This window comes from Rhinoderma darwinii, chromosome 5 (assembly GCF_050947455.1).
Source record: "Rhinoderma darwinii isolate aRhiDar2 chromosome 5, aRhiDar2.hap1, whole genome shotgun sequence".
Classification (NCBI taxonomy): domain Eukaryota; kingdom Metazoa; phylum Chordata; class Amphibia; order Anura; family Rhinodermatidae; genus Rhinoderma; species Rhinoderma darwinii.
The window spans coordinates 272,625,688-272,647,788 of record NC_134691.1 but is presented as its reverse complement, the minus strand read 5'-3'; the positions used below and the strand labels follow the sequence as shown (position 1 = coordinate 272,647,788).

At 41.9% G+C, this 22,101-nt stretch overlaps 1 protein-coding gene across 2 annotated transcripts in view; it reads right to left on the bottom strand.

The window, feature by feature from the left end:
• Positions 1-5,834: 5,834 nt before the first annotated feature.
• Positions 5,835-22,101, bottom strand: part of TOPAZ1 (testis and ovary specific TOPAZ 1) — a 170,277-nt gene continuing 154,010 nt past the window's right edge. For both annotated transcript variants that reach the window (XM_075827151.1, XM_075827152.1), the window contains 5 exons: positions 16,635-16,800; positions 13,890-14,054; positions 12,789-12,992; positions 12,007-12,190; positions 5,835-6,166 (listed from right to left, as the gene is read on the bottom strand). In XM_075827151.1, coding sequence (XP_075683266.1) covers positions 5,953-6,166; positions 12,007-12,190; positions 12,789-12,992; positions 13,890-14,054; positions 16,635-16,800 — 933 coding nt within the window. In that variant the 3' untranslated portion in view covers positions 5,835-5,952. The remainder of the gene's footprint in view (positions 6,167-12,006; positions 12,191-12,788; positions 12,993-13,889; positions 14,055-16,634; positions 16,801-22,101) is intronic.

The window sequence follows — 22,101 nt, the reverse complement described above, 5'->3', positions numbered from 1 at the left end:
GTATGTGAACTCATGTGTGGACAGGTGCAGGATCTGGACTATCCCTGCTATTGGTAAAATGAAACATGTCTGCTTTACTGAAAGTCAAGCATCTGTAACTGCTGCCTGCCAGATTAAACACAAGTATGGTCTGATTTTATATTGAGCCACTGTCTATTACATTGATGATAATATCAAGAACAAAATGTAAAAACAATTGGCAACAATTTGTAAAGGCACTGACCAAAATTCAGTTATATGCAGCAGACAGAAAAGGGTCCCTGTGCAAAAAGTGTTTGGGGCCCCTCACTATTTAATGTCAAATATGGTACACAAAGCTATAGCCCCACAGGACATATTCTGCACACAGGCCACGAAAACACTGGACGCATGCCACAGCTAAAACTGTTACATTGCACACATATTACACAGTCGAGTCACATTATTATGACCACCACCTACTTTAGTCGTCGGCGGCGCGTAGCCCATAAAGGAAGTGATGTGTCGTTGACTGGCGTGGTGGGTATATAAGGTGTGCGATAGGCTGTCTGAGCACATCACTCGTTGTTGCCATGGGTAAAAGGGGCGATTTATCAGAGCTGCTGCAAAAAGGGATGGTTACTGGCTTTCGGTCCAAGGGTGGCGGTATTTCGCAAACAGCGCAGTTTGTAAACTGTTTGCGTGCTGCTGTGGTTAAAGTGTATTGTGAATGGACCAATGGACCTATTAGGAGGAACCGATGTGGAAACTGCGGAGCACCATGCGCCATTGACGTGAGAGGTGAACGTCTGCTACGAATGTGTGCGAGGGCCGAACGACACGCTACAGTGGAGCAGCTCACCGTGAAAATCAACCAGAGGGCTACCAGACGTATGTCTAAAATAGTTCCGTGAACCCTACTGCATATGGGGCTCCGAAGCAGACGGATGATCACGATTTGTGAAAGCGATTAAAATGTTTATTGATTCCTGTTTTGAGATTATGGCTATGTGACTCCATCTTGCATGGAGTCTCTATCTTGTATCCTAAAGTCACCATTTTATGGTTGAGAAGTCACTTGTTCCTTTAAGAGGAAATATAATTATGCTAGGATTGTTTAAGCTTTCTGTCTCCTGAGTCTCTGTTTCAGGAAACGTTATGTTATGACCTTGTTTTTGTAACTCTATGAAAAGCTCTTTCATGAGAAAGAACAGGCCAGAAGATAAGAATGTATTCTGGCCTAAAGAATATGGATACTGTTTGTAGCAGGTGCAGAGATGATGTAGAGTTTCATGAGAAGGAACAGGGCAAGAGGTAACCATTTTTTAAGCAAGAATACAATGTTTTGTTCAAATTGCAGGCGTTAGTCTTGCGTAACGATGTTATTCAGAATTATAATTTTACTTTTAAAATGTATTGTTTGTCTGTGATTGGCACAATATGAAATATTCTCATTGTATGCTATTGGCTGAACCAGAGTCATTGTCACATTGTAAATGATTAAATAACCCAAGCACTCAAGTATAGAAATAAATTTAGAAAGGGATTCTTTCTAGAAATTTCCGAAGATTTTAATTTTCAAGATGTGTTATCTTGGTCAAAATGATACAATTGTAAGAGGCGATTTTTTCTGACTTTTCGGCCTATCCCAGGCCTTTGTCACAATCGCTTAACTGAGCAGAAGGGGTATCGTGTTTAGGAAATTCGGCATCTGCCAGACGCTCTGCATACTCACACTCTATGAAGAGCGTCTGGCAGATGCCGAATTTCCTAAACACGATACCCCTTCTACTCAGTTAAGCGATTTTGACAAAGGCCTGGGATAGGTCGAAAAAAAATTGCCTGTTACAATTGTATAATTTTGACCAACATAACACATATCTTGAAAATGAAAATCTTTGGAAATTTCTAAAAAGAATCCTTTTCTAAATGTATTTCTATACTGGAGTGCTTGGGTTATTTTTTCGTACAAATGGTGGGTTGTCCAAACCCGAACCCTCACAGCACCTGAACATCTTAGCAAGGAGTGCAGTCCATCATTTTTCTTCTACATTGTAAATGATTGGCAGAAATCAAATCCAATCCCTTTTCCAAAGATATTATTGTAATTAATTAATTATTTTTTGGGTATACAAAGCAGTGTCTCTTACTTCTCTCCGATATAACCTATGATTTGGATAAATTTCCTGGGAGGGTATCGGTTGACATACCCGTCTAAAACTTCAGTCCAATATATATTTTGCTCATAATTGCGTCAACACTGCTCCTATGCTAACAAAGGTGCATTGAAAAAAAAAAAAAAAAAAGCCTATAATTTGCACAGCAGTATCGGAATTGGACCACCAATGATTTGCAAAGGGTTGCCTTCTCCGATGAATCACGTTTTCTGCTTCATCGAACGGATAGATGTTGGCATATCAGACAAGAATCATCAGAAAACAAAAACACCCTGCTAGAAGAACACAAGCTGGTTGCGGCAGCGTTATGGTCTGGGGAATTTTTTCATGGCATTCTCTGGGCCTATTCATTTATGGGGAAGGCACTCTGAATCGATTTGGGTAGGAATCCATCGTTGCAGATCACGTCCACCCATAAATGCGGTTTGTCTTCCCTGGTGCAGATGGACTCTTCCAGCAAGACAATGCGACATGTCACACGGCAAGAAATGTCCAACAGTGGTTGGAAGAGCACCACCAAGACTTAGGCTGGGTTCACACGACCACATTAACGTCCGTAATGGACGGACGTATTTCGGCCGGAAGTCCCAGACCGAACTCAGTGCAGGGAGCCGGGCTCCTAGCATCATAGTTATGTACGATGCTAGGAGTCCATGCCTCTCCGTGGAACTACTGTCCCGTACTGAAAACATGATTACAGTACGGGACAGTTGTCCTGCAGAGAGGCAGGGACTCCTAGCATCGTACATAACTATGATGCTAGGAGCCCGGCTCCCTGCACTGAGTTCGGTCCTGGACTTCCGGCCGAAATACGTCCGTCCATTACGGACGTTAATGCGGTCGTGTGAACCCAGCCTTACAAGTACTTCCCTGGCCCCCTAATTCACCAGACTTGAACCCAATTGAGCATCTGTTGGACCACCTAGATAGTCTTGTTGCTCTATGGATCCTCCCCATGCACCCTCCAGCAAATGTGGGATGCACTGCAGTCAGCATGGCTCCAGCTACCTGAGACAACCTACCAAAAACTTATTAAGTCACTCCCAGCCCGTCTAGTTGCTGTTCGTGCTGCACACGGCAGTTACTATGGATATTACCTGGTGGTCATAATAATGTGACTCGACTGTGTATTTACACTGTATGCAAACGCTGCAGATGCCACAAGTACATTAGACACACAGCACACACAAACTGCTCAAAGTGCATATTTCACTTATACATTGGACATATATTTTTAACACTACAACACCCATCACTCACACTACAAACATAACTTAAACACCCCACTTTAATCAAATTGCAATACTTATCTGCTTTCGTTTGTATATTGCAGAACTTTTAGAAGCAGAATCATGGCAGGACATGGGCATCTCTAGCGGAGCCATCACTGCACCACAAACCCATGCTCCAGCCGTATGTCCACCCCGTGACTGAAAATTTGTCTTATGTTTTTAACTACATCAGCCAGTTATGCTTTTAATGTCATGTTTTTTTCATGTAGCTGGGTCTAGGAAGTAGCTAACTTACAGGAGCTTTTTCTCATGAAAACACAAAGCCCCTGTTCAATCCTTACCCCACTCCCTTTAGCTTCTCTTGCAGTTAATGATCAGATAAGACATTAGTTTTACCAAAACCATATTGTTTTAATACAACATCCCAAAGGAGACCACGAAATTAAAGGGTTAGACATTATGGCACACATTCTCCTCAGGGGACGTGCACCACATTAAAACGGAGAATCAATGGAGAGTTGGCAGAGAATTACAGAAACAGCAGAGAGCTTGCTGTGTTCACCTGTTTCTGTAACTCTCATAGAAGTGATTGGGAGTTACGGAAACAGCCAAGCACATCAGGACAACAACTGTCCATATTCCGTTAGGGTATATTGACGTCAGAGGGGGAAGCTTCTCACTCAGGACCATCCCTGATTAGCCAGAAAGCCACTGCAAAGAGATACTCTTTGGAGGACACTGGTGACCTTCGGATGACCCAAAGCAGTCCTTAGGGGTGGGAAAGGAAACTGGAGGGTGATCTAGTGCACCGCTGCCTGCAACACCCTGTGCCTAAGAAAGCCATCAGATGAAGCAAAGGTATGCACCTTGTAGAATATTGGGAAGGTGTAAAGGGAGGAACAGGTAGCGGCCTTAAACACCTGAGGCGTTATGCTGGACCGCCCACGAGGTACCCAGCAGTTAGGTGGAGTGGGCCGTTACATGTAAGATCTCCTGTCCCTTGCATAATACGCCTCGACAATGTCAGACCAGATCCGGGGGGTATGGTGGCCTTATATGCTGCCAAACCCGGCCGATAGAGGAAATTTGCACAAAATATGTTTTTAATGCATCCACAAGGTTGTGAAGAGAACGCTCCCTATTGGGGGCGGGTCAGAAGAAGAGTAGGACAATGTCCCTATTGATATGAAAACCGGACACCTTTCTTAGGAAGAAAGGTAGGGACAGGACGGAAGACCACCTGGAATGGGGACTGTCAGTTCTGATATACACAGAATGGAGTTGATTGTCACCAAAAGAAGAGACACCCTGCAGGAGAGCAAATAAATATTTTGTAAAGCGGCTCAAACGGTAATGACTGCATGACATCATAGACGGGGTTGAGGTCCCAGGGAGTGGTCAGCCGGCGATAGAGGAGCGCCGCATGGGCAACTCTTTGTAGAAGGGGGCATCCTCTCCATCTAGAAAAAAAGGTTTCATCGTAATCATGGACAGGGATTCTTTACTGTAAGAGTGGTGAGACTATGGAAATCTCTGCCACAGGATGTTGTGATGGTTGGTTCATCGAGCAAGTTCAAGGAGGGACTGGATGCCTTTCGTGATTTTTTTTTTATACAATTTATGAGTACTATATTACTGGATATGGGACGTTAATCCAGGGTTTTATCCCGATTGCCATATTTGGAGTCAGGAAGGAGTTTTTCCCATGACGCAATTAGCATCCACCTCATGGGGCTTTTGCTTTCTCTGGATCAACATGTTAGGATTATAGGTTGGACCTGTGTCTTTTTAACCTTTTCAACTTTGTAACTATGTTACAGTGGGATTGTGATGCTATGTACAGCGGGGGGTTGCTATCTGCAGGGGGGTGGCACTATCTACTGCGGGGGTGGAAAGACAGCAGGGGCTCCCTCTAGGAGGGGAATCCTCGGCCAGAGCGCTGGCCAGGGATTCCGATGCTGGAGGGAGCTTAGGTGGCGCTATCTACAGAGGGTTTTGCGCTGCGTACAGGGGGTTGTGGGTGGCACCATCTACAGTGGGGGGTGTATTCCGGGGCTCCCAAAGCCCCAGCCGACATGAGTATAGTGCTGTTCACACTGAAGCAGCATTGCACTCATTAAACCCGTTCCAGGCTGTTGACTTCTATACACGTGCTAACTGCTAACGTATATAGCCGTATGGCAGTCCTGAAGGGGTTAAGTAACGAAGGGGCAGTTACATCACACATGAAGTGTTCATATCTCACCTCAGAAAACGTGTTAAAGTTACCAATTTATATTCTTTAACGATTATACCATTTATAGAAAGCAGAATGAAACACAACCACATATGCTTCAAATAATGTTTATATTTATTTATACTTGTTCTTTTCGAAGATCTCTCATATAAACACATGAACCAGTCACAAACACGACAAATAAAAACCTACTAAAACCAAGTTATAGATCAAATTAAATGTATACAGAGCAACTTGTTACGTTTTCTGTTTTATTTAGTTTATTATTCAACAATGATTATTTAACCGCTGTGAAATATATATACACACACATATTTATATTTTAGTACGACATTCCTATAGATGGGCACTAATGATAATACCAAACATTACCAGCCCACTTGATATTCTCATTCAGCCATTTAAGAGAAGAGTTATGGTCTAGAATGTATACTTGCTCATTTGTGTTATTCACAGTCATGTGCTTTATGAAGAGTCTGGGGTTTGACAACCTGCTCGCTTCAGATAATCTTTCTGCTGCAGCACGGTAGTTGTCTTTACATTTAGCATTGTCCTCTTCCATTCTATAAAGAACAAAAACGGGAGAATTAAATTTTTATTTTTTTACTAATTTTATATTCGTCACAAAAACACACCACACCGGAAAACAGCAGACAAAATAAAAATATATTCTACCCACTTCCTGTTAAGACAGATTAGTTCCCATGGAGCCAATAACTAGTCCGCAGTCTGAATGTATGGATCACTCCCTACTTTACTTTCCCCCTCCCGCTTGTAAGTTCTCCTTGGAAACCAATCACTGTAAAAAACAACACTTTCCTTCCCTCTGAAGCCCCATTCACACGACCGTATTTTTCCATCCATAATCACGGACCCATTCATTTCTATGGGCTACGGACACCTTTCCATATTTTTACGGATGGGGGTGGCACGGACTCCCCATAGAAGTCTATGGGCGTTTCCGTCATTACGGACGGCTATGATCAGTCTAAAAAGTGGCAAATCGTGACAATAATTATCCAGTGTAAACGTAACAAAAACGCACCCTAAGGCCCCATGCACACGACCGTATTTTTTATCCATCCGTAAATACAGTCTGTAAATACAGATCCGTAGTCCTTTATAGTCATCCGTAAATACGGTTACCCCTTGATAAAGCTAACCACGTGAAACTCGTGTCAGGGCATTTTCTGGGCATACAGGACTCATCAGTATGGGTAAGTCACTTGATCTACATCTATCTATACACCTATTTCTGGGAGACTTATTTCTCTTTTTTAAATGTGAGGGGCCACTCCCTCGATATGACAGTGCATATGCTTACAACATGTTATTTAACATTATTCATTAAGTATCGCTTCATCTCCTCCTCTATAGACTTACTTTGCATGCACGTTCTCTTTTTTTGGCAATCATTTTGATTTATATAGTGTCCCTATTCAGGCACCTTATACTCATTTTTTCGTGTGATATTTCATAATTATAGCTACTCTTGATATGGCGCAATAGCCCTCTGTACATGAGATTTTGTTGCTACAGTAGTTCTGTATGTAGCTCATATACAGTTATTGATTCTAATTCCCTATGCATAATTTTAATAAGTGTTATTTAATAAAATTTAAATAATGTACGACTGCCCGATTGAACTGGTTCCGGATGACTCACCTCCACGTGGACGCGTATACCCCCTCTTCTCTATATCAAGGAGAATCCGGAGAGGGGTTACATACGAAAATCTACTTCCCTGGACGGTGTCGGGTTCTTCTTGGTAAAGAAAAAGATGGATCTCGTCGACCCTGCATAGACTACCGTGGTGTCTACGTGGTGTTTATTTTATAACAGTGTAAACATCATTAATGACGCTATAAGTGTGTTATTACGGTTGCGATAATGCCGCATGTGTATATTTTATACATTAAGACTTATTTTAATGTTTATTGATGTATATATATGTGTAATTATATATATATATATATATATATATATATATATATATAGATAATTATTATTCTTTTTTTTAAGTTTAACATTACTTTATTTTTTTACGGCTTTATTTTTAAACTTTAATATACCTGTATAGATCTATATGCCAGTACATTAGCCTGTGTACTGATAGTACACAGGCAGTTGTTAGGACATACCGAATTATATGCCCTAACAGGAAATATGATCAGACAGCCCTGGGGTCCTTCAATGGACCCTGGGCTGTCTGCCCATATATGGTATGGCCCTCGATCCGTGATCCAAAGGGCGTCCCTCTTCTCATTTACCCCTTGAATGCTGTGATCAGCTTTGATTGCAGCAGGGGAATAGCGGCGGAGATGAGAGATTTCTCTGATCTCCACCGTTAGAGCGGGGCTGTGGCTGTGTAATACAGCCATTGCCCCTCTCCTGACAATAAGTGCGTGCGCGGTCGGCATGAGGTGATGCGGCCGACGCTGCACTAATGAGCGGTGGCGCAGGCACTGAAGACAGAACATGGGGGTGTTTTGTAGTGCGCCCGGCATGTTCGGTCTTCATTGCCGGCACTCATTAGTGCAGCACTGGTCGCATCACATCAAGCTGACTGCGCGCACACTTGTCAGGACTCAGGAGCACGGCAATGGCTGAATTACACAGACACAGACCTGCTCTAACTACATGCATGTATTACTATACTTAGCTGTGCGGCAGCACAGCTCAGTATCGAAATACATGAAATAACGGTATTGAACCATTTGAGGGTGCACAGTATCAAAGTTTCGATCCATTTTGCAACCCTAATTACTGCGCTTCTATGTTTTCCGTTTAAATATATAGACCAGTACTAAAAGCTAGTAGTTCCCTCTCCTAACACAAGTAGTTGATACATACTTAAAAAAAAATAATGAAATGGAAATGTGCTTCAATAGCAAAAATGAGCCTACCCTCCAACTGGATTTCCTTGCAATCTCCATCACATGATTCTAAAGTGCTCTACTGCTATGCTATCCATCAGTGAGCAACACAAATATAGCCACATCATAAATAAATGACAATTATGGAAGTAATGGAACCATTTGGTCATGGTGGTTAAAAGCAAGTCCATTCACTGGTAAAAGTAAGGCTGGGTATACGTCACGTTTGTGTAGTACAAACCGAAAACAAAGGTAACTTGTACAGACCCATTTAAGGGCTCATTCAGACGAGCCTAAAACTCATCAGTTTTTTTATTGATTTCAAAGGGGCAATTCACACCTGCAGGAGTTTTCACGCAACGTGTGTCTGTAGAGTAAAACTCACTGCATGTCCTATATTGGTGCGTCAATTCAATTGAAAATAATAATAAAAAAATAAAAAAACAAAGAAGATGTACTTTGCGAGTGAATGAATAACGCATGCCACTCCCAAAGCACTCTCCTGCATAACGGACCAGATTCACGCACGTTTTTCACACGTGTGAACCTGATATGCTCGTGTGAATGTAGTCTTTCTCAAACAGATATTTGATTGTTTTCCCTCTGGATCCTGTTTTGTTGCAATAGAAGTTAATGGCAACATGATGCTACAGGATAGGTATTCTAATGTATTATTTTGTTATATGTGCTTTAACCCGTTAGTGACCGGCCCATAGTCTTTACGTCGGTCACTAACGGGCCTTATTCCGATGCCATAGACTTTTTACGTCGCGGCATCCGAATAAGTAAACAGAGCAGGGAGCTGTCAAATCTCCCTGCTCTCAGCTGCCAGAGGCAGCTGAGGGCTGGGAGCGTCCCTGCTCTGCCGGGTGAGATCGATATTAGTATCGATCTAACCCGTTTAACCCCTCAGATGAGGTGCTCAATAACGTGCACCGCATCGGAGTGGTTTTGGAGAGGGAGGCAGCTCCCTCTCTCTCCCACCGACACCCGGCGAGAAGATCGCCGAGTGTAAGTGTCTCCCATGGCAGCCGGGGGCCTAATAAAGGCCCCCAGGTCTGCCTGTAGCGAATTCCTACTATATCATGCCGCAGGCATGACTTAGCAGATGCCTGTCCGTTTTAAATGGACAGGCAGTAATACACTGCAATACAAAAGTATTGCAGTGTATTATAATAGCGATCGGAGGATCGCATAGTGAAGTCCCCTAGTGGGACTTGTAAAAAAAAAAAGTTTAATAAAGTTAATTAAAAAAAAAGTTAAAAAAAATATGAAAAACCCAGCTTTTCCCCTTACAAACTGCTTTACTATTAAAAAACCAAAATAAGGTTAAAAAGTTACACATATTTGGTATCGGCGCGTCCGTAACGACCCAGACTATAAAGCTATTACATTACTTAACCCGCACAGTGAACGCCGTAAAAAATTCAATAAAAGAACGACAGAAAAATTGCTGTTTTCTGTGAATCCGGACTTAAAAAAAAATATGTGATTAAAAAGTGATCAGAAAGTCGCATGTACTCCAAAATGGTACCAATAAAAACTACAAGTCTTCCCGCAAAAAAAAAAGCCCTCATAAAACTGCATCGGCGAAAAAATAAAAATGTTACGGCTCTTCAAATATGGAGACACAAAAACAAATAATTTTGAAAAAACAAGCGTTTTTACTGTGTAAAAGTAGTAAAACATACAAAAACTATACAAATTTGGTATCGTAACAACCCGCTGAATAAAGTTATTGTGTTATTTATACAAAACTGTAAACGGCGTAGATTTAGGACGCAAAAAAGAGTGGCGAAATGTCTGATTTTTTTCTATCCCCCCCCCAAAAAAAGTTAATAAAAGTTAATAAATATGTACCTCAAAATGGTGCTATTAAAAAATACAACTTGTCCCGCAAAAAACAAGACCTTATACAGCTATGTCGACGCAAAAATAAAAAAGTTATAGCTCCTGGAATGCGAATTTGGAAAAACGTAAAAAATAGCCTGGTCATTAAGGTCTAAAATAGGATAGTAATTAAGGGGTTAAGAACAAAAAAAAACGGACATCAACAGTATGTGTGTGATTCCTACATTTTGCCATGCATAATAGCTCTAATACAAAGCAATCATTGACTTTGGAAAGGGTAGGGGAAAAACTTTCCTCCCAAACAAGTCTCCATCTACTACTAGTTGTGTTGGGGCATACAGTATGTGCTGAACTCAAGTTAGCAACCATGCAAATCTAGCCGACATGTGCATCTGCCTTTCTTGAGATCGATTTGGCAAATGTCGTTTGAGCCCTAAATGAGAAACCAGATACACGTCAATAATCCAAACAAATAGCTTATTTGATCCAGTGAGCAACAGTTATTGCGGTCTCCAAATAAACTTGTAAGCAACTGGTTTTCTACCTTTGGAAATAGATACAGCCATTTAAGATTAGAACTATGTTCACTTTTGCAAACTTTTTTTTTTTTATGCTTTAATGCAGGGGTCCTCAACTCACTGACGTGGTCCGAACCCTGACTGCAGTCGTCAGTTGTCCGGACCGCAGTCGCCAGTTGTCCGGATCAATGGTGTCGCTAGGACCGGGCATACAGGGCAGAAGACCGGATTTTTTGGACCGATGCCACAGATGACTGCCACATTCAATTGTATCTGCGTCCTCAGGACGCATATACAATTGAATATAATGGCGGAGCAGGAAGCTATCAGCTCTCTGCTTCACCATTCACCAGGCTACAGGTGATGTTAGGCCTGCAGCCTATAAGATGTTGGTATAGGATCCCAGAGCAGACCAGCTCGATATCACGGTACCGCGCCAGGCCTACGCAAGGGTGCCGTCTCATAGGCTGTTGGCCTAACGTGGATGAGGAAGCCTGAAGAGCAGCTGATCGTTATGGTAGTGGGGCTAGAGAAGTCCAAGCTTGCTTTGTTTGTTTGGGGGGGGGGGGGGGGGGGGCGACGACGCTCTATATGGAGCATTGTGTGGCACCCTCTACAGGGGGCTGGTAAGCCTTGGATTTCCACTGCAGATCTACATGGCCAGAATTACCTCTGGGAAATCCGACCCATATGAATATAGCCTTACTGTTGGTGCTCAGCTCGGACCTTTACCTGACAGCAGACCCAGGTAAATGGACCTTTACTAAAAATAGTTAAGAATGCCTGCTCTAATCTATCTAAAATGAAGCAACTTTGCAATAGTTCTTGATAAATGGCCTATCTTTTTGTTTCTACAGCTCATTTTCAAAGTTTTTTTGTGCTAAAAAGTTGTGCTTCTAGCATTTGAAAGTGCTACATACAGGATTACATCTTTAAAATGACTAGCACTCAACAAATGATCTGGAGTAATCAGTTGTCTACTGGAGCAACAGAAGGCAATATTTCATATAGATTTAATTAGAATGGAACACTCGACCCGATTGCTTGATGTATCTACTTTGGTCGATCGCTACACAAAAATCCACGAGCAGATATGCCCATGTGTGCTCATGAAGTAATCTGCTAAATATTATTAAAAGTTAATATTCCTATACTAACCTTTTCAGGACAATTTGAAGACTTTGGCTGCATCCGCCTTGCGATTGAATGCTGCTAGCATTGGCTACCATGAAATGTTCAATGGTCATTAGCATTTCCACATCGGACATAAGAGAGGGTATGTGCAGAATCTTTTGATTCATTTTTCCTTCAAAAAGAGGATAAAATCCCAATGCTGTGGCACCTAAAGAGAAACAAAATGTAATACAATACCAGTGCAACATTTAATGCAGTATCAGTACAATATCTAAAAGAAAGACTTTCGGCATTCTGTAAGTAAATTTATGAGTAGTAACTTAGAATAAACTTGATAAACTGATCACCAATATACAAGATGCTCCTAACTTTGCAACCATCCAAATATTTAAAGGGGTAATTCAGCAAATAAATGTTACTCTTTGTATAATGAAAAGTTATACAATTTTCCAATATACGTTCTGCATCAAATTCTTCATGGTTTTCAAGATCTCTTCATGCAGTCATTCAATAGGAACTTTCATGGTTTACTCCCAGTGGATAAAAATCCACCGATTACTACCAGGATTTAAAGGGGTTGCATGGGATTAGAAAAGCATGGAAATGGCAATCTTAGGCTTCGCTCACTCTAGAAAGAAGCTTCCAGCTGCATAAAAAAAAATGTAAATAAACTTTATGGGTGACAATAAAATCAATCCAAGCAATTCAAATCCGCTGCTGCTCCCAGTAAATCTTTAGGTAAATACATATATTTTTATTATTTTGTCCCATATGAATAAACGAGATGATAAATTGAATATACTTACTTTTATAATACCCCCTTGCTTTAGTCCACAGACCACTGTGTCCTAGGATGGTTAGAAATTCCCGGAGTTGTAAATAATCTATTGCAATTTTCTTAGCAATCATAAAGTCTATAATTGATGAAGATATGCCAATACTACGATTTTCAACACACGAGCGCAAGACTTTATTAAAAAGCACAGCATACTGAGAAACATTGAGATCAGCTGCAACAAAACAAGAAAAGAAACCTTGATCAATACATTTATAACATGGACAATAAACCCCTTCTCAAAGAAAGTCTTCGCCCCATACACACACCCACATTAAGGTTCCGTATTGTATGAAGCCATAATGGGGCACCCATAAAAGGTGCATTGAGCCCTACTGTACCTCCAATTGCATATGGAGGCAGAGTTTTTTCTTCTGACAGATTTTCTATTAATCGGACAGACGAAAATAACGGTGGTATGTTCCATCGCATTTGCCATATTATGGAGCATTCTTCTCTATAATTATTGCTCGAGGGGAGAATATCTCTGACAGCACCTGACCGAGTATCATAGGACGGCACATGGAGTCGCTATATGGTATAATGGGCAACAATTAGGCTAGCTGTAAAGATTTATAAAAATATCTAATCCATTAACCTTTTTCTAGGCGGACACTAGGAGCCATATTTATTAAAGAATGTTTATTTTCAGTTCGTATCAAACAGATACTTTATAGAGACTATGTTCATGATGAATGACTGATGCACTTGGAGCATCAATTAGGATATCTGTTCCACACAGAAGACAATGGCAAAAATCCCAGAACTACTAGCCAGGGCTGTTGCAATGTTCTTCGTTGAATCCTGGAAGCTGGCAGATGTTTAAGCATGATAAAGAATTTAGAATGAATCCGAGATAAAAAACCTTCTGTATAAAATTAAAAGCACACTATAGGCCTAGAGCAGACTTTGGGTGCTGTATTATGGATCCGTACAGTTCAGATCCGTAATAGGGCCATGTACTGGAGAAGTTGGAGAAAAGTATAATATGGCAAATATAAGCAATGATAGGTTGCCTTCTTGTCCACCAATTTATGTAAACATTGTACAAGTATACTAATAATGTAATCACCTTGAGACTCCTGGATTCCAGGCAGATTTTGAAGGACATCAAAGCACATGTTGAACATATTCTTAGACAGTGCTTCAGTTACCAATAAACACAGCAAGTTGTGACGGTGCAAAACATCCATCATGTCACAAGGCCACATAGAGGTGTTTATTATCCATTCAGACTCTAAAACAAAGTTATAATGGTATGAAAAGTGAAAGCATTACAAAATTAAGACATCCCAGTTACAGTAAAAAATGTTGGTTTCTGCTGGAATGCATTGGGTTGGGCAGGGCATTGGAAAATACATCATTCAGCCATAACCGTAAAAGCACTGGCCTAATACTGTCTAGGTCCCCCCTCGTCGCCAAAACTGCTGACTCGTCGAGGCATAGACTGCACAACACCACTGAAGGTTTCCTTTGGTATCCGGCATCAAGACGTTTGCAGCAGATACTCTAAGTCCTGTTAGTTGCGAGGTGTGACACCTCCATGGATCAACTTGTTTTTCTAGCACATCCCACAGATGCTCGATTAGATGGAGATCTGGAGAATTTGGATACCAAGTCAACATCGTGACCTCTTTGTCGTCATGTTCCTGATCAATTTTTTGAAGTGTGGCAGAGTGCATTATACTGCTGAAAGAGGCCACTGCCATTAGGGAATGCTGTTGCCATGAAGGGGTGTACCTGGTCCGCAACAACGTTTAGCTATGTGTAAACACATATGCAGAAAATCAGTGTTAAATGACCAAAACATTTTCAAAATAAAATAGTTTTTATTGAGACATGATAAAAATACAAAATACAGTTAATAGCATCAAAAATGGATTAAAATATAAGTCCTCACAGTAGAGAAAATACTGAGTGGGCTACTGGCTATAACATCTATACCATACAGAAGTACATTGTAAATAAACAGCCATGGTGAGTCACATAACAAAAATAAACAACTGTGAAATACACCATCAGAATCGATAGACAGAACTGGCAAGGTAGCCAAAAAAATAATAGAATAGAAGTTGTATATTTACCTGAGGCATGATTGGTATGATCGTGAAAACCGGAAGTGAACTAGTTTGGGGCAGACACTCCCCATATCCAATAAGACATTTTGTAAAAGAATCAGTGAGAACGGAACTAGGTGTAAAAACCACAGGGATTGGATGAGGTAAGTGTCAATCAAATCTGGCGACCTGAAGTAGGTCAACACAAAACCGGAAATGAGCTAATTTGGGGCGGTAACTTATGTAAAAGACTCAGTGAGAACGTTTAGCCATGTGGTACATGTCAAAGTAACATTCACATGAATGCCACCACCCGATGTTTCCCAGCAGAACACAGCATCACACTGCCTCATCTCTTCCCCAGGTATTATTAAGCGACGCACATACATCCGGCCATCCACATAATGTAAAGGGAAACGTGATTCATCAGATCAGGACCTTTTTCCATTGCTCCATCACCCAGTGTTGATGCTAACGCACCAATTGTAGGCGCTTTTGGTGGTGGAAAAGGGTCAGTATGGGCACTCTGACTGATCTAAAGGCTATGCAGCCCCAAACGCAACAAGGTGCAATGCACTGTCTGACACCTTTTCATCATGAAACGTTTTTTTTTTTAATAATCTGTACTACATTTGTCCTGTGGGATTAGACCAGACCGGCAGGCCTTCGTTCTCCAATCGCAACAATGAGTCCTGGGCGCCCATGTTCTTCCCTTGGGCCACTTTTAGTAGGTACAAATCACTACGCACCGGGAACACCCCCACAAGACCTGCCTTTTGGAGATGCTCTCAATCCAGTTGTCTAGCCATCACATTTTAGCCCTTGCAGAAGTCGTTCAGATCCTTACACTTGCCCATCTTATCTGCTTACAACACATCAAACTCAAAAACCGACTGTTCACTTGCTGCCTAATATATCCCACCCCTTGACAGGTGCCGAGATAATCAATGTTATTCACTTTAGTTGTTTTACTGTAATGGCTGAATGGTGTATTAGGCTTCTTTCACACTACCATTAGGATGCGCTTACCTCTCCTCCGTCAGAGGAAAAGAGGATCGAAAGATAAAATGAAAAGCAACAGTTTAGTTAGAATTACAATTGATTCTAATGGTAATTCTTTTGTTTCAGTTGCTTTCCGTTTGTCTCGGTTCGCTAAGTTTCAATTTTTTTTTCTCATGGAAGCAAAAGTGCAGTTTGCAGAACCAATGAACCGCTGCTTTCCATGTAATCTTTCGATCCTCTCTTCCTCTGGCGGAAGAGAGGTAAACGTATACTAACGGTAATGTGAACTTAGCCTAAGTCTGGGATCACTTAGCTATCGAAATGCATTTTTTTGCCACAAGCCTCGATAAAAAGGCATCATTTTGCTGCGATTTTGTAACGGCCTAATAGGTCATGGGACATGGTCAACCGGGGGGCATTGTAAGGCCACTGGTTGCTAAAGAAATCCATCACCCTGCCATTTTGTCGTGATGGCATATCGCGAGGATAGTAGTACAACAACACCACTCACTTTCAGTAAAAATGACATTACATAAACAAACTATAGGGCCATTTCTTTCTGAGGTATTGGATACTGTAATAAAGTTATAATCTGGCACATTTAATTTTTTTGCTTTCTTCCTGAATGTTCTCTACCCTTATATGTCATTTTATATGCTTTTCTATGACTATCCAATGATCCAGAACAGCTAATACTTTGGCACTCGATAATCCAATGGATGCCGGCTTAAAGGAATTTTAACGTACAAGAATGTTACCTTTCAGTGTCTGAACTGCACTACCAAGGTTTCCACTCTTGAGGAAAATCTCAACAGCAATATTAACCACATGACATCGTGACGAATAGCCTTCTTGTCCAGAGAGCCCTTTTAAGATTGTATAATTAATCTTTAGCTCATGGAATTTGTGAATCACTTTTCTTCCCTTAAAACAAAAACAGTAAGCATTTAAAAAGACATTTAATAATACAATTTATTAATATCTCCTGCTCATTTGTCATCTGAGGTATTTCTTTTCTTTTCAACAAATTTTATTGAACATTTTTACATTTAGGTAAAAGACATATATCAAAAACAGATTGAAATAAAATTAAATATAAACCATTTCACTCAATGAATTATAATGTTGTTATAAAAAACAAAATGACAAGCATTCGTGAATGCAATGACAGTAAATGCAGGATCAATATATGAAAAGGAAACATCCTATACAACAAGAGACAGAGAAGGGGGGAATAGAAGGGTTGGGAAGAATATAGCGGAAAACTGGGATTGGTAAGGGGGGAGGAGCCGGTCAGAAATCTAGAATGAAAAGAAAAGTCACTGGACTTAATAAGCAGTGATCATATTGGCAGGTAAGTGAGGGTATGCGTAGCTAATCCAGGGCGACCAAAGCGACTCAAACCCGGCAACCCTATCTAGTAAGATTCCTGTGAGTTTTTCGTTCACAAACATCTGGTCCATTCTAGTTTTAACCCCTGCAAAAGTTACTGTATGTTTTTTCCAAGAGTGGGCTATAGTTATTTTTGCAGCCAAAAGGATATAAGAGAATAACCGAAATTGTGCGTTCGTAAGCTCTGGGGGTTTGTGATGGAGAAGGCCTATCTTCGGATCTCTTCTTATAATAATGCCAAACAGACTTTGGGCGAGACCAAATACCCTACTCCAGAATCGGATAAGCTTAGGGCAGGACCACCAAATATGGAGCATGTCACCGGGAGAGTGGCAACCACGAAAGCAAGAGGCAGGGTAGGTGGGAAAGGCACGTGCAAGTCTGCTAGGAACCAAATACCACCTCATCATGACTTTATAAGCCGATTCTAAAATATTTGTGTTAATGGAGCAGTGTGATACTATACTCCAGATATTATGCCAATCTGCTGGTTCGAGCGTCACCCCCAGATCCCGGTGCCATCTATCCACGTATGTGTGGGGAACAGGTGTGGGGTTGTTAAGGAGCCATTTATACAAGACTGATATGATCCCTTTAGTGTTAGGGTTGTTTTCGCAGATTCGCTCGAACTGTGAGTAAGAGTCTGAAGCAGTCTTGTTGTGGAGAAGAGAAGTAATCCAATTCTTAAGTTGTAGATATCGGAACACTTCGCCGTTGGGAATCTGCTGAGAGGTCTGAAGCTCACAGAACGAGAGAATCCGGGAATGGGTGGGCGTTAGAAGATGATGGACTCTGAGTATACCACTAGTCCACCACCATTTAAAGGCTTGGTAATTGTCTGTACCTGGGGAGAATAAAGGGTTATGCCACAGGGAAAGGAGGGGAAGATGCGGCGAGATCAATCTGCTAGAATATTTAACTGAGTCCCATACCGATAAAATGTGCATGAGTGGGGGTGATAGGTGGGAGGAGCGGAAAGAGGGAGGTAACCAGGGCACTGATTGGATCGGGGTTGGCGACATCTCCGGAATATCCAGGTACACCCATAGAGGCATATTTGCAGAAGCATGCAATTTAGTTAAGGGTGCTATCATAGCTGCATGGTAATATTTGGAGACATTCGGAACCCCCAGTCCCCCATCTGCCTTTGGTGAACAGAGGGTGGACCTGGATACTCTAGGGCGTGCTCCCTTCCAAATAAAAGATGAGATCCGATTCTGGATGAGGCGCAGAATGTGTGCTGGGACTTTGATTGGCAGGGTTTGAAACAAATAAAGAAGCTTTGGAAGGATGGTCATTTTGACTGCAGAAATACGGCCTATCCAAGATAAATAGGTGGATTGCCAGGATGTCATCAAAGATGTTATTGAGCGAATAAGGGAGGGGTAATTAGCGGAATACAGCTGCTCATAGGAGGGAGTCAACTGGATACCCAGGTAGTTCAATGAGTGTCCGGCCCACTGGAAGGGGAAATGGCTTTGTAGTGAGTGCAGGGTTTGTTGTGATAGATTAACATTTAAAGCGATAGATTTTGCGGGGTTTATAGTAAGTCCAGAAATAGCAGCGAAATCTGATAGAGTTTGCATTAAGTTAGGAAGGGAAATAAGGGGTTGGGAGAGCATGAGTAGCATATCATCTGCAAAGAGGGACAATTTATGTTGCACTCCCCCTAACTCCAGTCCCCTAATGTTCTGATTCTGGCGAATCATCATGGCTAGGGGTTCAAGTGCTAGGATAAATAGAATAGGGGATAGAGGGCATCCTTGTCTGGTGCCCCGTTCAATAGGAAAAGAAGCAGACTGGTAGCCCGCGTAACAGACTTTAGCAGTAGGGTTGGAGTAGAGGGCGTGCACCCATGACATAAAGTGGCTACCAAAACCCCACTTCCCCAAGGCAAAATCCATGTAAGACCAAGATACTGTATCGAAGGCTTTTTGAATGTCGAGCGAGAGAAGCATTGACGCCACATTTCTCTTGCGTGCTAGGTGAACCAAGGATATAACTCTCTTGGTACAGTCGCTTGTTTGTCTTCCAGGGACAAAGCCTGCTTGGTCTCCATGTATAATCCCGTCAAGGAAGCGGTTTACTCTACCCGCCAGGATTTTAGCTAAAATTTTTATGTCAGTGTTCAGGAGGGATATTGGCCTATAATTGGTAATTTGAAGAGCATCCTTTTGAGGTTTGGGGATCATTGCAATATGGGCTGTCAGGGTTGGTGTCTGAAGGGTTGTGCCAGTTCTGATAGTGTTAAAGAGTTGGGTCAAATATGGGCTTAGGAGCGGAGAAAGTTTTTTGTAATATAATGGGGAGAAACCGTCTGGGCCAGGAGATTTGGAAGGTTTTAATTCCTTGATAGCTGCCTGAACTTCAGTCTCAGATATCTCAGCTTCCAATGCTTCGAGATTAGAGGAGGTAATATCTGGAAAAACCAAATTAGCTAACAAGCCTTCAGCCTTCAAGGGATCAAAAGGTGGGGGGGATGAGTATAATTTGGAAAGGAAAGTTTGAAATTGGGAAACAATCTTATTAGGGTTTGCTGTTATTGTGCCGGAGGCTGTCCGCAATCTAACTGGTTCTTTTGGCGCAGCGGGAACTCGCAGCTGACGTGCTAAAAGTTTACCCGGTTTATTGCTTTGCGAGTAATAGCGCTGCTTGGACCATCGTAGCTTACGTTCAGCCTGTTCCGTCAATAAAAGGTCAAGCTCTAATCTGGTAGCCTCAACTGACGCTTTATTAGCATGCGAAGGCGTCTGTTTCCAAGCATTTTCTTTTTGTGCTAGTGTTTGGTATAAATCTGTTATCTTCTTTTCTCTGTTTTTTTTTTTAATAGACCCCAACCTAATGAGAGTCCCCCGCAGGGTGGCTTTATGGGCTTCCCATAGTATGATCGGCGAAGACGTGGAACCTTCATTTAAGTTAAAGTATTCCTTAACCGCTTCTTCAATCTGTGCGAATGAGTCTTTGGATGTCAAAAGGGAGTCGTTTAGTCGCCAATTAAAGGATAGCCCCCGTGGGATTAGAGAAGAGAAGGAGACCTCAACCGGGTTGTGGTCAGACCAGGGTGTGCTAAGTATCTTTGCGGCGGAGCATAGTGGTAATGAACGCTGAGACGTGAATATGTGATCAATGCGACTAAAAGAGGAGTGGGGGTTGGAGTAAAACGTAAAATCTTTTGTATTGGGATGTAATTCCCTCCACAGGTCATGTAGATCGTGAGCCTGTAGCATGTTACTAAACATAGACGAGGAAGTTTGAGGTGTGGATGATGTCAGGGTCGGGGATTTATCTAAAGCTGGATTAATTACCAGGTTTGAGTCGCCCATGACCACTAGCAAGCCCTTTCGATTGGCATCTATCTGTTTAAATAAGTGAGAAAAAAACTCTGTTTGAAACTCATTTGGTCCGTAATATCCCACTAGGGTCACCTCTACATCAAATAGAGTACCGACCAGAATCACATATCGACCAGTAGGGTCAAGAATTTCCTTGTTACAAAGAAAAGGGAGATTCTTTCTGAAGGCAATAACTACCCCGCGTCGCTTTTCATGGGCATAAGAACAATGGAAAACAGGAAAGTGTGCACTAAGATGTTGTGGTTTGGAGGCAACAGAGAACCTGGTTTCCTGGAGGCAGACAATGTCCGCATGACAGGCTTTGTAGAAATGAAATGCCTTCGATCGTTTATGTGGCGAATTAAAGCCTTGGACATTATGAGAGATTATTTTCAAGGCAGAAGTAGCCATATGTATGATCTGATGATTTTATAGTGAGTTCTGACCGGCAGGGGGAAAGGGAAAGAAGGGCTGGAAAGAGAGGGGAGGGAGAAACAGAATAGGTAAAAAGGGGTGTAGAGACAAATATGCATTTGGAAAACTGAAGAGGGAAATTCGTCCGAAAATCGACCGAAAAGGGTGGACAGTAGCACAGGGGATACTACTGATAGAGTTCGGGTTCGCCAACACCTGGGCACAAAGGTGTGGTAACGGCAATCTGTTGAGGTGAACCTAAACACCATGTCATGACATATAGGGGAAAGCAATGACAGAGAGGGGAAAACTAGCAAGGGAGTATGGGCCAGGGGGAGAGAACATTAATTTCCAGAACATTCTGCCCCAAGTAAGATGGCGGACCAGGCACGCCGAGTCGCGTTCAATCATATAACCAAAATTAAACATTGTCATCAATCAAGGCAACAATTACTTGGAATTATCTTGCCGGTTGACCTCCTGCAGGCCATACACACAGTGCCGCCTAAAGGCAAGGCAAAGTATGTCTAGCCGGCAGGACAGCAAAGCGACAACCACGTTAATAGAAAAAATAAAAATAAAAATAAATGGTTAGTGCCAAGTCAATAAGCATTGCATCTAGTTAAACAGCAAACTTATTCCAGATACAGAATCTCCAGAACATTCTGCCCCAAGTAAGATGGCGGACCAGGCACGCCGAGTCGCGTTCAGTCATATAACCAAAATTAAACATAGCCATCAATCAAGGCAACAATTACTTGGAATTATCTTGCCGGTTGACCCCCTGCAGGCCATACACACAGTGCCGCCAAAAGGCAAGGCAAAGTATGTCTAGCCGGCAGGACAGCAAAACGACAACCACATTAATAGAAAAAATAAAAATAAATGGTTAGTGCCAAGCTAATAAACCTTGCATCTAGTTAAACAGCAAACTTGTTCCAGATACAGCAAAACATGGCCTCCACTACCGCCCGCCACTCAGCAAATAGATCAGTCCCCGCCGCAAGAGAACCAATATACAGGGTGGAAACATGTTAAAAGTACTCATCCATCAGTCGGGGTCATCTCGGATATCATAAACGGATCC